The 12,724-nt window shown below is 43.6% G+C and overlaps 1 protein-coding gene across 5 annotated transcripts in view; it reads right to left on the reverse strand.

Moving 5' to 3' along the window:
* The window catches only part of CCDC141 (coiled-coil domain containing 141), a 153,450-nt gene that overhangs the window by 108,429 nt on the left and 32,297 nt on the right, over positions 1-12,724 (reverse strand). For all 5 annotated transcript variants that reach the window (XM_074967681.1, XM_074967685.1, XM_074967680.1 and 2 more), the window contains 2 exons: positions 12,607-12,715; positions 7,125-7,378 (listed from right to left, as the gene is read on the reverse strand). In XM_074967681.1, coding sequence (XP_074823782.1) covers positions 7,125-7,378; positions 12,607-12,715 — 363 coding nt within the window. The remainder of the gene's footprint in view (positions 1-7,124; positions 7,379-12,606; positions 12,716-12,724) is intronic.

Genomic DNA, 12,724 nt, shown 5'->3' on the forward strand with positions numbered 1-12,724 from the left:
CAGCCAAAGCAGAATTGAATAGCATCATGCCTCTCAAGTGTTTAGATGATATTTCATGATTTTCATAGTAAAGGCTGTGGCCTCTTATTTAGCAGTTTCTCTTTTTACAGTATCTTGGTTAAAAAAGGGGATTTGTTCCAAGCGATCACTCTATAGCCACAGGCTGGGAAGATAACACTTCCATAGGAACACAGGATTTTTCATAGAGGATAGTTATCCATCTAGCCATGATGATACCAATAAATCCAGTTTTGCCTCTGGCAATTACTAATACTTGATGCTTCAGAATAAGATTAGCAGCTCCCTAGAGTACCTAGTCAGTTGTAAAATGTTTTACTTGGGGGATCATATACACACTATGCAAAAAAAGGTAGAGCTGGTTTTGATGTATAAGGTACATAGCCCTGCAGAATCAATATTACAGGCAGAGCTGGAGTGCATAGCACTGCCTACAATTAAGGTTGCCCAACACCTTCCATTAACTTTAAACATTTAGACTGAAATTCTGATGAGTGCCTGCCTCGGCTGAATTTTTAGGAAATTTTCAGTTTAAAGGACTTAGCTATTTCTGAGAGTTTGTCTACATGGTTTTTTTGTTTTGTTTCGGTGGATTAGGTCTGGGTGCACTAACAGTTGCAGAATAACAATTTCAAGATAATTGCATCCATATGGCTGCTTTTACCTACTTCCCACTGAATCAGAGTGTATACCTGGAACCGTCTTCTTTTGGAATATGCACTAAGCACTCTTGGCTGGGATCCCATGGTGTTTTGTCCCACTATTGGGCTCTGTGCATTCTAGGATTATTATTATTTTTCTTTTTGGTGGTGGTGTACTGTAAGATACCTACTGCAAGCTCCCAGAATTCTGGGACTTGGGGGTCACAGTAGCAAATTCTCATGATTCCTCTCCTGTGATCTTATAATTCATTTGTCTTTTGCAAGCAGGGCCAACTACAAAACTGCTGTCAGCCAGGCTGGGGGGAATTCTGCTTTGTGCCATGGTCCAGGCACTCGTTAATACACAGAGGCAGCTGCACATGTATATGCGATCACATACCTGGGTCATTTTGGAAGCCAGCCACTGCACTGTCAACCTAATTTCATTAAAAGAGGAGGAAGAAATCAAGCAGCTAATTGTGGAAAAACTTTGCCTGGAGCAGCTTCACTTGACTGAGTGCCATTTCTGGACTCATGAAAGCAGCATTGACTGGTGGAAATGGATAGGGATGTAGTCCTGGGATGACCTGCAGCTGAGGAAGAATTTCTGGGTGACAAAGGGCACTTTCCTAGAGTTCTACGCTGAACGCATCCTCAGGGTACCAACATGCGAGCTTCCTTCAGAGTGGAGAAGCATGTGGCCATCACCATTTGGAAACTTGCCAACTCAGATTGCTACCAGTCAGTAAGCAAGCAATTAGGTGTTGGTAGATCAACTGTCCGGGCTGTTGTCATGGAGCAGTGTGCTGCTACAAAGATGCTGCTAGCATGGGTCAATGTTTGGCAAAGCACAGGAGGCTATTGGTGGATTTGCATGGCTGGAATTTCCAAATTGTATAGGAGGCATTGATGAAACCCATGTGCCTATTCTTTACCCCCACCTCAGGCCTCAGAGTTCATGAACAGAAAGGGGTGCATCTCCAGGGAGCTCCAAGGCCTAGAACAGAGGTTCTCAAACTGTGGCTCGTGGACCACCAGTGGTCCACGAGCTCCATTCAGGTGGTCCGGGGATAGTTCCCTCTAAAGAGTGCACTTGGGCTGCACCCTAGCAGGTGTGGCTCCACTAATTAGGTGCCTAGACTCTGGAAAAGACGCACGGTGAGGTGGTGGCCTTGGGGGGGGAATAGGGAGTAGGTGGGAGCGGGCAGTAGCGTGAGAAGACGGGGTGGTGGGAATTTGGGATGTGCAGGGCTGTGGCAGCCAGAGAAAGAGGTGACTTTCCCCAGCTCCAGGGCTAGGGCTGCAGCTGCTGGGGAGAGATGGCCCTCCTTCCCAGCCTCAGCTGTGTGGCTGCTGTGGCTGGGGAGAGACCCCCCTCTTTCCTAGCCCGAGCTTGGGGGCTGCGGTGTGGCAGGAGAGAGGAAGAGACAGCCCAGCTCGGGGCTGCCGTGGCGGGAGAAAGAGGGCACATCCATCGCATTAGAAAGGTAAGACTAAAGATATTAAAATATGAGTTGTGTGCTTTTATTTGTAGAACAAAAACATATTAATTATTAAGGTTTTTTTAATATAGCGCTTTTATCCAAAGTGCTTTACAATAGGTAGCTAACAGTACAAACAACATTTGGAAAGATCGTTAAGTGGTCCACCGAGACCCTCAGCAATTTTCAAGTGGTCCATGAAAAAAAAGTTTAAGAACCACTGGCCTAGAAAATTCATCAGTGTTAATGTGGGGTGGTCTTGAAAAGGTCCAAGTTTCTAGGATCTTTTGAAACTCACATCTGTTGTCTTTAATAAAATATGGAAAATTTGCTCCCATGGCTACTATGGATATAAATGGTACTGTCATTCTTCCTGTCATTCTAGGAGACCCAGCTTACTGTCTGCTTCCCTGGCTTATGAAGCCATTTACTTGACACTTGGACAAGAGGAAGGACCTGTTCAACTACATACCCTGAGAAGCTGTAGAATGACAGTGGAGTATGCATTTGTAAGGGACAGGAGTTACCTCATGATGAGGCTGGAGGCTGCTGAGAAATATCTACCTCATGGGATAACTTCTTGTTGTATTTTACACAACTTCTGTGAGCACCTCATCAGTGGGTAGAGGGCAGAAGTGCAGAGACTTTCTGAATGCTGTGATCAGCCAGAAAGGCTTCCTCTGAAAACTGCAGCAAATCTTCAGGGCCATAGGATCAGGATCCCCCATGCTCCTACTTTGAAGCGAAAGGCTGAAATGTGTCAATGTAATTTGATTACACATTGTAACAGGGTTTCTTTACTCTATGTGTATGAATTTAGTGAAACAGAAGTGTATTTTGCTTTTTAAAAATGCTTTGTGCAATGATTTTTTGGAGAGGACATTTTATTTGGTCTCTGGGACATGTATTTTATGAAACTCTGGTGAGTCTTGTCAAAAATAACCTGTATTGATCAAATCAGTCTAATATAAAAATCATGGATTGAACAAAACTGTGCAAATTTTTATTCATTGTTACATAAACTAGTGCAAATGTCAGACGAGATTACAATGAAGATTTGGGCCCATGCCATATAGCGTGGAGTACACATATATGTGCTGTACTAGTCACAAGCATGTGTACATGCAAGATTTCTGACGGTTGCCTCTGTACGGAGATGTAGAATAGTGCCAGAAGAAACTACAGTTTGTTATTGTAGGGATGAAGGAGGGATCCCAGAATTCACTGTCTTCAGAGAACTACCCGTAGCAGGAGCATTAAGAATGTACTGCTACTCCCAGTATCCATTGTTCTCCATGGGCTACAGGACATGGCTTGAGTGGACATCCTATGTCAAAACAACGGTCCATCTAGCCCAGTATCCGATCTACTGACAGTGGTCGGTGCCAGGTGCTTCAGGGAGAATGAACAGAACAGGGCACTCGGGGTTGTGGTGCTGTGGCAGAACATTGTCCCAAAATGTTCTCCATCAAGACAGTCTGGTTTTGCATCGGCTTCAGGGGCGATTTCTCCATGTCCATGTCTGTGTTCTTCCATCTCTCCACAAGGAGAATTTCCCTCCACTCCTCTCTCTTTTTATCCCTCTTCTGGATGCTGTCACAAGGTCCCCAAACATTTAATCTTTGGTGTTCCTTTTCCTGCCCTGGAGATTAGTCAAGCGCTCTGCAGTTAAAGGTTCTGTTCTTGGTGGCTGCAGGTTGTCATGTAAAGAAGCCGGGGTAGCTGACAAACAGAAAAAGCAGTTACTGAAGTAATTCAGGTCTCGAGGGCAGCAATGATGAAATTACTTTTTCCTCAGTTTTGGAATTCCATTCCTATAATCTCTTCCCAGTCTGGGGGCAACTTGCAAATGTTAAGACGTTTTCACATTACTTCCCCTTTGCCTAGGAACCCTGTTCTAATCCAAGGCTGCTGATATGGTGCATGGCTGGTGACTGGCAGCAGGGTTTGGAGGTTTGGGCTTGGGCTTCACTTGAGTTAGGGGTAGGCAGCAGGATTTGGGGGGTTGGATGGGCTGGAGGGTTTGGGAGGTAGGTGGGTGGGTGAGGGTTTGCTGGGGGGCAGGTTAGTAATTGCATGGACAACTCTGCGGGCAGTCCTTACATTGGAAGATGTTCCTCTGATCTGAGTCACCAAGAGGCAGTCAAGTGGCTTATTCAAAAGGGCAACGGACAGACGGAAGATATGCAGTGATGTTATTCACCAGAATGGTCCCTCCAGAAGTGCTGCAGGACGGGAAGGGTCACTCTACTTATAAAGGTAGCCCTGAGAAGGCTGCTATGTCTTGCAGTGTTTGTGCCAAAATAGAGCATTATCTTTGCCTTAAATTCTGTTTTCTGTTACCTGCACTCGATACACAAAATGCACAGCTAAATAAGTACCGCTCTGCTGTATAAGTTCTGAACCTGAGGGCTTAATGTTGTTGCGACTCTGATTACAACTAGCTGAGTGCCTTACAATCTCTGTGATTTAGTGTCTCTGTCTTTGGGAAATATACCTCATAAAATGCTGAGATAGAGGAAAGCTCAGGGCATTGTGAAGCAAAGTATTTTTTATATTATATTATTTTTTCTGTAACTGGTGTTTCAGTAAACATGGCTACATTACAATGTTGTTTTACAAAACCACTGTGGCACAACTGCTTTAATCAAGGCAATGGAGGTGAAATGTCCTATCCCCCACCCATGGTGGTCGATGGGGAAAAGAAGGGAGAGGGAGGTTGGAGGGTAGATGCTGGCATGCTGGAGGGCTGTGGGAAATGAAAATATCAGGGAACCAACCCCTGCAGAGCTGGAATCCCCCATGTGGCCACCATCTTGAGCATGCTGGGAGCCAGGGTAAAGCTGAGCAGGCTCGGAAAGGCTCCTAGCTCACATTTGCCCAAAATGCCCATGTCCATCAGGCACTTGGACCAAGCATTTGGTAAAATCACTTATACAGTGTTATAGTAATGGAGCACATAATACTTACTGGCAGAGGTCCCCTTCTCAGCACTATCATGCTGGGCGTCCATCTGGGTTTCAGGTGCTGTTTGTTTCTCTGGGTCTGGCTTCAGCTCTTAGATTTCCCCTGGCCTTCACGGGAAATCTCCTCATCAGAGTCCTGGTCGGGGTCCTCCTTGAGGCTTTCAGCACTTTCCACAACATACGGGGGCTCGGTGGTGGCCTTCCTGGCAAAAATCCAATCCAGCTCCTCAAAGTAGTGGAGCACTGCCAGAGGTCCTGTTTCTGCCCTTGGTCTTTTTTATAAGCCTGCCAAAGATCCTTTCCTTGGCAATGGCATTGAGCTGTATCCTGAGAGTGATACAGTCATATACTTTGCTATATGCTCATGTACTTTTGCATTTTGGCAGCTGCTGTTAAGACAGGAGTGGACCATCTACTCTCCCTACATAGCAAGGAAATCCATGACCTCTGCGCCGCAGCACCACCAGGCATGGCTGCTACAATGCTGATTACACAGAAAAGGATATACAGCTCCAGTACCATGTAATTGCAAATAGGGACCTCCTAGTTGTGAGCCAGCATTTAAACAGGGCGGTAACATCTGGCCAACATGACCCCAGAGCACTAGAGGGCACACAGGTAAGCAGACAGGGCAGTCCTAATGTGAAGCAATGCCGTTTGGGATACAAGTGGGAGGACTGAAAAGTTAATCCGAAATACAGATGCTTCCTTTTTCTGTACAAACTCATTCTGAAATGAACCTAATCCATTTTCAAAGTGGATTATCCAATTCGCACTAATTGGCTACTTGATTCAGAAAAAGAGTCACACTGTGTGAATGCGAGTCCATTTTAACTGGAAAAAAATGCAGTTAGTGTGAGATAAACCCCACTGTGTAGACAAGCCCAGGGAACAAGATTCGGGAAAAATACTTTTTTTGCCCATGTTTAAAAAAATGTCGTATAACTGTTTTATTGAGAAGCTCTATCACCTCCGTACTTTGGAGAAAGGGTTTGAAATTTGGCAAGGAGCTTGCTCTGGTATCAAGGATGTGTTGTTTGCTTTTCCTATGGAAATTCACCCAAATTTGACCAAGTTCAGAGCCTTTAAAAAACTCAACTTGCACATATTCAGTAGAGACTTGTTAGAGTTTGGCAGCCACATTGCCCAAAGATTCCATCCTCACTGAGCACACTCCACCCCAGCGATGCAGGAGTTGAGCAGGACTTGCCCCTGCCTGATTTGACTGCAAAGGGGTGGGAGGATAGAAACAGAAGTGGGGAGGAAGCCGAGGAGGCAGGTTGAGCAGAAAGGGAGGGGCTTGGGTATATATAGACACAGAGGGGGAGGAGGGCAAGAACTGGTGTGTGTGTGTGGCGGGGAAGTGGGATAGGAGCAGAGGGGGATGGAAGTAGGAGCTGGGGGTGGGTTGACTGCAAGAGAAGGGAAAGGGACAGGCAGCGTGCACAGAGACAGAAGAGTACCACTAGAACACATTCCCCTCCAGAAGCTGGCACTGAACTGAGGAGTCCCGAGTCTCTGTATTCCTCTGCTTTTAGCAAATAGCTGTGAAACCACTGGCAAAGTATCTCTCTCTCCTTCTATTGACTGGTCCACAAAGAAGATGACAGTCTACTGCAGCCACCAGTTGCTCCATTAACTCATGTGACAAAGGTAAGTGCAGTGAAGCTAATGATCTGAACCCTGCAGATAACCCATGTGTGTAGGGGTCAATCTGATTCCATATGATAGGATTTCTGTGGGAGAGTTCAGGTTTTTTTTAACGTAGAAAAATACATTAAAAAAAAAAACTACATTAAAAGAACAGAAAGGTTGCAAAATCAAGCTGCCAAAAGTTAGGGAAAGGCCAGAAATAAGGTTGTATAGGGAGACATGCTTAAAATTTAAATCAAAGTAAACAAATCAGTGTACCAAACTATCATCCAAATACACTGTAACCCCTTCTCCTGTAACTCTCCCCACCACATATAACAGTTTCCTGATTTTACTGTGGCTGGCCTAAGCGTTGGATATCATACCTGGTTTTCTTGGTGATGCCAATGACAAATTTGCAGAACCTGCTCTAGTCCTTGGCGTTGCTGCTTCAGATATTTGTCCAGTTGCCTTCTCCTGTCTTGTAGCAGTTCAAGGAGACTGTCAATTTTCAAGCAGCTGCTGTGGGCTCCTTGAATCAACTCAGGGTTTACATTAGGCCCATCAGATTTGAATTCTTCTATGAATTCAGTCAGCTCGTGGCTTTTGTTTAAAAGGGCCAGTGACTTTTCCAAGAGCTCTGTAAGAATAAGATTACTCATGAAAAAACATGCTAATTTTTATTAATACACTCAATCTATAACTCATCTTTTAGCGTATTTAAATATATATATTTAAATACTGGAAAAATGGCAAGTGATCAATATGGCTTCATCAAGTGCTCTTTAACTGAAAATCAGAAAGGAATCCTACAAAAAGTGGAATCATGGACAAATTGCTGACAATAAGTACAAAAGAATAGCATAAGCATGTACAGACAAAATCAGAAAGGTGAAGGCAAAAATGAGTTACACCTAGCCAGGAACATAAAAGGCAATAATAGGAGGTTCTATAAATACTTCAGGAACTAGAGAAAGATGAAGGAAAGTGTACTCTACTTCACAGGGGAGGAGAGCTAATAACATATGATATCAATAAGGGTGAGGCATTTAATGCCTGTTTTGCTTCAGTCTTCACTAAAAAACTAAACTGTGACCAGATGACCAACACAATTAATATTAATAATAAGGAGGAAAGAATAAAAGCCACAATAGGGAAAGGATGTTTAGATAAGTTAGATGTATTCAAGTCAGCAGGGCCTGATAAAATTCACTGTAGGGTACCTAAGAAACTAGCTGAAGCAACCTTGGAACCACTAGCGATTATCTTTGATAACTCATGAAGGACAGGTGAGTTCCAGGGGACTGGAGAAGGGCCAACATTTAAAAAGGAGGAAAAGGAAGACCCAGGGAGTATTAGACAAGTTAGATTAACTTTAATTGTGGGAAGATACTGGAACAAGCAATTTGTAAGCACCTAGAGGATAGTAGGGTGGTAAGTAACCGTCAACATGGATTTGTCAAAAACAAATCATGCCAAACCAATCTAATTTCCTCTTTGACCAGGTTACTGAGCTAATGGATAGCAGCAGATTTGATATATCTTGATTTTAGTAAAGCTTTCAATATAGTCCTGCATGACATCCTCATAAGCAAACTCAGGAAATGTGATCTAGATTAAATTAGATTGAAAAACCATACATTAAGAATAGTTATCAATGGTTCGCTGTCCAACGGGAGTGTGTACCTGTCCTGGGTCTGGAACTACTAAATATTTTCAGTAATGATTTGGATAATGGAGTGGAGAATATTCTTATAAAATTTGTGGACGACACCGGGCTGGGAGGGGTTGCTACCGATTTGGAGGATAGGATTAAAATGCAAAGTGACCTTGGCAAATTGGAGAATTGGTCTGAAATCAACAAGATTAAATTAAATAAAGACAAGTGAAAAATACTACGCTCAGGAAGGAAAAAAAATGTACAACTACAAAATGGGGAATAACTAGTTAGGCTGAAAAGGATTTGGGGGTTAACAATGTGATGCAATTGCAAAAAAGGCTAATATTCTGAGATGTATATACAGGCGTGTCATATGTAAGACAAGGGAGGTAATTGTCCCACTCTACTCAGCACAGGGATCATCTAGGTATACTTGGTCCTGCCTCAGCTCAGGGAGCTGGGCTAGATGACCTCTTGAGGTCCATTCTAACCCTACATCTCCATCTCTCTCAGCACCTTCTGGAAGTCACCGTCTTTTATTGCTTTCATAGGGGCGGGGGGGGGGGCGGGGAATGTACATTCGTATTTTTCTCTCTGTGTGTGTATTAGAATAAGAATGAGAGGGAATATATGTGTGTGTATGTATATGTGAATACACCCCCCATATTAATGCAATAAAAGGTGGTGACTTCCAGAAAGTGCAATTTGCAAATAAATACTCTTCCAAGGAACGTGAGGGAGGCCTCATAATTAGATTAGACAAAGTGCTAGCAAACATATCATGAGGAACAATAAGTTATTAATTCCATAGGTGACATTCTCTGTACTGACTGATATGAAAGCTGACCTGCAAACTCAACAGTGGCACAGTTTTCTCGAGGTTTAGTTCCTTTTATTTCATTTGCACTAAGAGTGGTCTGCAGACCACTGCAAAGCAGAACAGTAACTGCCTACCTTGCTTTCTCTGTAGACCAGAAGCCTCTAGACGTTCTGGTCTTCTGTACAAAACCCAAGTAAAGGGCTTTGTATGCAATAACGATACAGATGTTTGGGAAGGACAGAATCCTTCCTGTGATTGGGAGCACCTCTACTACCTAGCTCCAACTGCTATTCTAGTCCATATGGACTATATGTAGCTGGAGTTGCTGCCCATCGATGCCCTCCACCAACACACATGGCAGGTTGGATCAACATACTTCACTGACCCACTAGCTGCATTTTGCTATTGTCCAGCAGCACGAGATCCCTTAGCAGATGTTTCAATGAGGAGAGGACTAGGGCTTTAGGTTTTTTTGGAATAAAGGTATTTCCAGGAGGGATTTGAAGGAGACAGTGATGTGGTGACTGAGGAAAGGCGCCTTAAGCATGCAATAAGGTGTGTAGATAAGAATTGCAAAAGTACCTGCAGGGGGTAGTTATGCATAGAGCTTGTGAAAAACAGAAAGTGAGAGTTCAGAGCATGAATGGAGACAAGAGCAGAGACGGACAGAAGTAGGACTATGCAGGGCCTCGTAGTCAAGGACAGGAAGCTTGAATTTGATGTAGTGCATATGGGGAAGCCAGCACAGGGGTTTGGAATGTGTCTGAACAAAGTGACAGGCTAAGTATTATGGAAATAATTTTGTTGTCACTAATATGGGTGTATTTGAGGGGGACTCGGTGAGAGTCCAGTTCCTCAGGGTAGAGGTGGTGAGAGAAATACTCAGGCATTTCCAAGGCCAATCATAGTTAGCTATGAAGAAGCTCCACTCTCTAGCTGAGCCCAAAGAACCTTCAGTATAACACTAGAACTGTCTGGAAACAAATTCCCAATCCAATGGAAAACTCCAAAAATTAAAAAAAATATCAGAATTCTCCATTGAATGTAAATTCCAAAATTTTATTTTGAAAATAGGTGAAATGACAGTTTATTTTGACCTTTTCAAAATCTTTCAGAGGCTCCCTGAGCTGTCTGGAGCCCCAGGAGTCCACTAGAAGGATTGCCCCAGTGTCTGGGAGTCTGGAAATTCTGGCAGGCCACCTGAGAGGCCTCCAAGGATCTGGGAGCCTGTAAATTCGGCCTGCCAAGCCATCAGGAAACCTGCCTTGTTTCTATCTGTATTTCACTGAAATCATCACATACCTGTGGAACGTTTTGATTTAGGCCAATCAGCATTTTCCAACAGAAAGATGTTCCATCAGAAAATTTCCAACCAGCCCTAATAAGCATCTGAACAAGTCTGAAACAATCCATCTAGCAGAGGACAGTAGTACACAAAACGTTTACTACAAGATGACATCCTGCACAAGCTGTCCTAAGTCTGCTACTACTTTTGGATGAAGTGACCAACCCTTTGTTTCTTAGGTTTCTCCATAGACGTTAGAATAAAAACTTGGAATTTAACAGGGCTAATTCCAAAGCAAAGTCACTCATTTCCCCACCCCCAATCAGGTGCACTCCCAGCACACAGCTAAGTTTACTTTTTAAACTTAAAGACACTTGTCACCATAGCCTGGTAGCTCCAACACTTCGTAAAGAAGGTCATTCTTTCCAGCAACTTTACTGCTGAGTAAGTAGGCTGTGCCTTTCTCATAGAGACAAATATAAACATGATTTTCATTAATTATATGACCATTTATCCTCCAAATTCTTAGCACTTTGGAAAGATATAAACAAAGAAGAAAGGGAGCATTTGCTACCTCTTCTATCCCTCTAGGTAGGAGTCATCCTTCTCAAGCCTATCTTCCCTCTGGCAAACAATTTCATTTGATTGTTTCAATTATGGACCCTCTTGTCAGCAATGACAATCAATCACTGCCAGGTATTCCAAGCTAAAATTGCTGTGTGATGAGCACTTCAGTCCAATAAAGATTGAATTGAGACCACCAAGCCCATATTAAAGTTACCTGAGCTCCATTCACTATAGTCTCTTGAGTAGAATTGCATCTGATTCAGAGTGCCAGCATTTGAAGCAGCTAGATTTCCTATACGATGCAAAAATGTTTAAGCTGCTACTCTACTGCTGAACAATCAACTACAGTTTATATTTTCTGCCAGTTGTTAGGTTTCCTATAACAGGTTTCCATTAACATTTAGTTAAAATTACATGGCTGGAGTGTATGGATTTGTGAAAAAAAAAACAGATTTATGTGGGATTACAGCCTTTTACAATAGATTGCAATTGTACTTAGTTGTGCAAAGAGATTGCTTCTCAGATGGTGGGAAGGCACCTGCCCCCCACTTTTAAAAGATTAGTGTGTTGGCATGGCAGGAAATGCTTCATACAAAGACCTTGATTTTAAGATTAATGACCCATCTGGTGCATTTCTTGTAAAAATTTGTCTAGTATAGAGAAGAAAACAGATGTGCAAGTGAGAGGTACATGAGGTATTGTGGGAGGTGAAGTGGGGTGGAAGACTTTATTTCCTGGCTGCGATCTGACTGCCTGTAACTTCACTTTAGGCTCCCTGCACACGGGGACAAGACAATTCAGCAGGGGACTTATACAGAGGGCAGCTCTACAAAGCCAGAAGCACACATCAGGGAAACCAGTACAGACAGCTGGAGTCTGAGGTTGTCTCGAGGCCAGCAGTAGCTCATTTCCCAGCCCACTCCACTCCTCTTACCCCATACACTTCCAAAAAGCTCAACTGTTATGTAGGAGCCTGCATATGTCACAGAGTGTTCCACCGTGTGCACGCCCAAGAGGCTGTGGGATTGCTATGAGAGATTGGCACCAATGCAACATCCCTTGCCCCAAGCTTCTAGAATAGCTCAACCCTGGGGCACAGGATTATAGCAGGCCAGCCGGTAGCCACCGAGAATGCTCCCACCTCCACTTTCACCCCACAGGAAAAGGCAGCTGGATGAAGTAGTAGTGTGGGGAAGCCAGGAGGGGGAAGAGTTAGAGGAGCCAGGAGAAGTAATGGAAACAATAGGGAGGCAGCAGAGGGGCGAAGAGAGGGAGCTGGAACAGTTGTTTAGGGAACCATTATTAATTAACAGTGCTTGTCAGATCAGTATTTAGCAGGTATGACGTTGCCGAGCACTGAGCAATACTCACTCTCTGAGCTCTCTTTGCAATTAAAAGAAACTGCCATAGCAAACATGGATTTCATAAAAGAAGAATTTATTTGGGGAAACCAAAAATATCCTTCAAAGCCTAGAAATTCAACCGACTAACCATTGACTGTGAGCTATTGGCCAAAGAAAGGAACCCATGCCTTACCTTTCGTGTGCTGCTCATGCTGATGAAGGAGCTTTTCCAAAGACTCAGTGTTCTCAAACTCCTGGGCATTCTGAAGGAAATCCTCCACTTGGTCAATTTTAATAGCAAACTGCATTAG

Source organism: Natator depressus, chromosome 11 (assembly GCF_965152275.1).
Source record: "Natator depressus isolate rNatDep1 chromosome 11, rNatDep2.hap1, whole genome shotgun sequence".
In the NCBI taxonomy this organism is placed as follows: Eukaryota; Metazoa; Chordata; order Testudines; family Cheloniidae; genus Natator; species Natator depressus.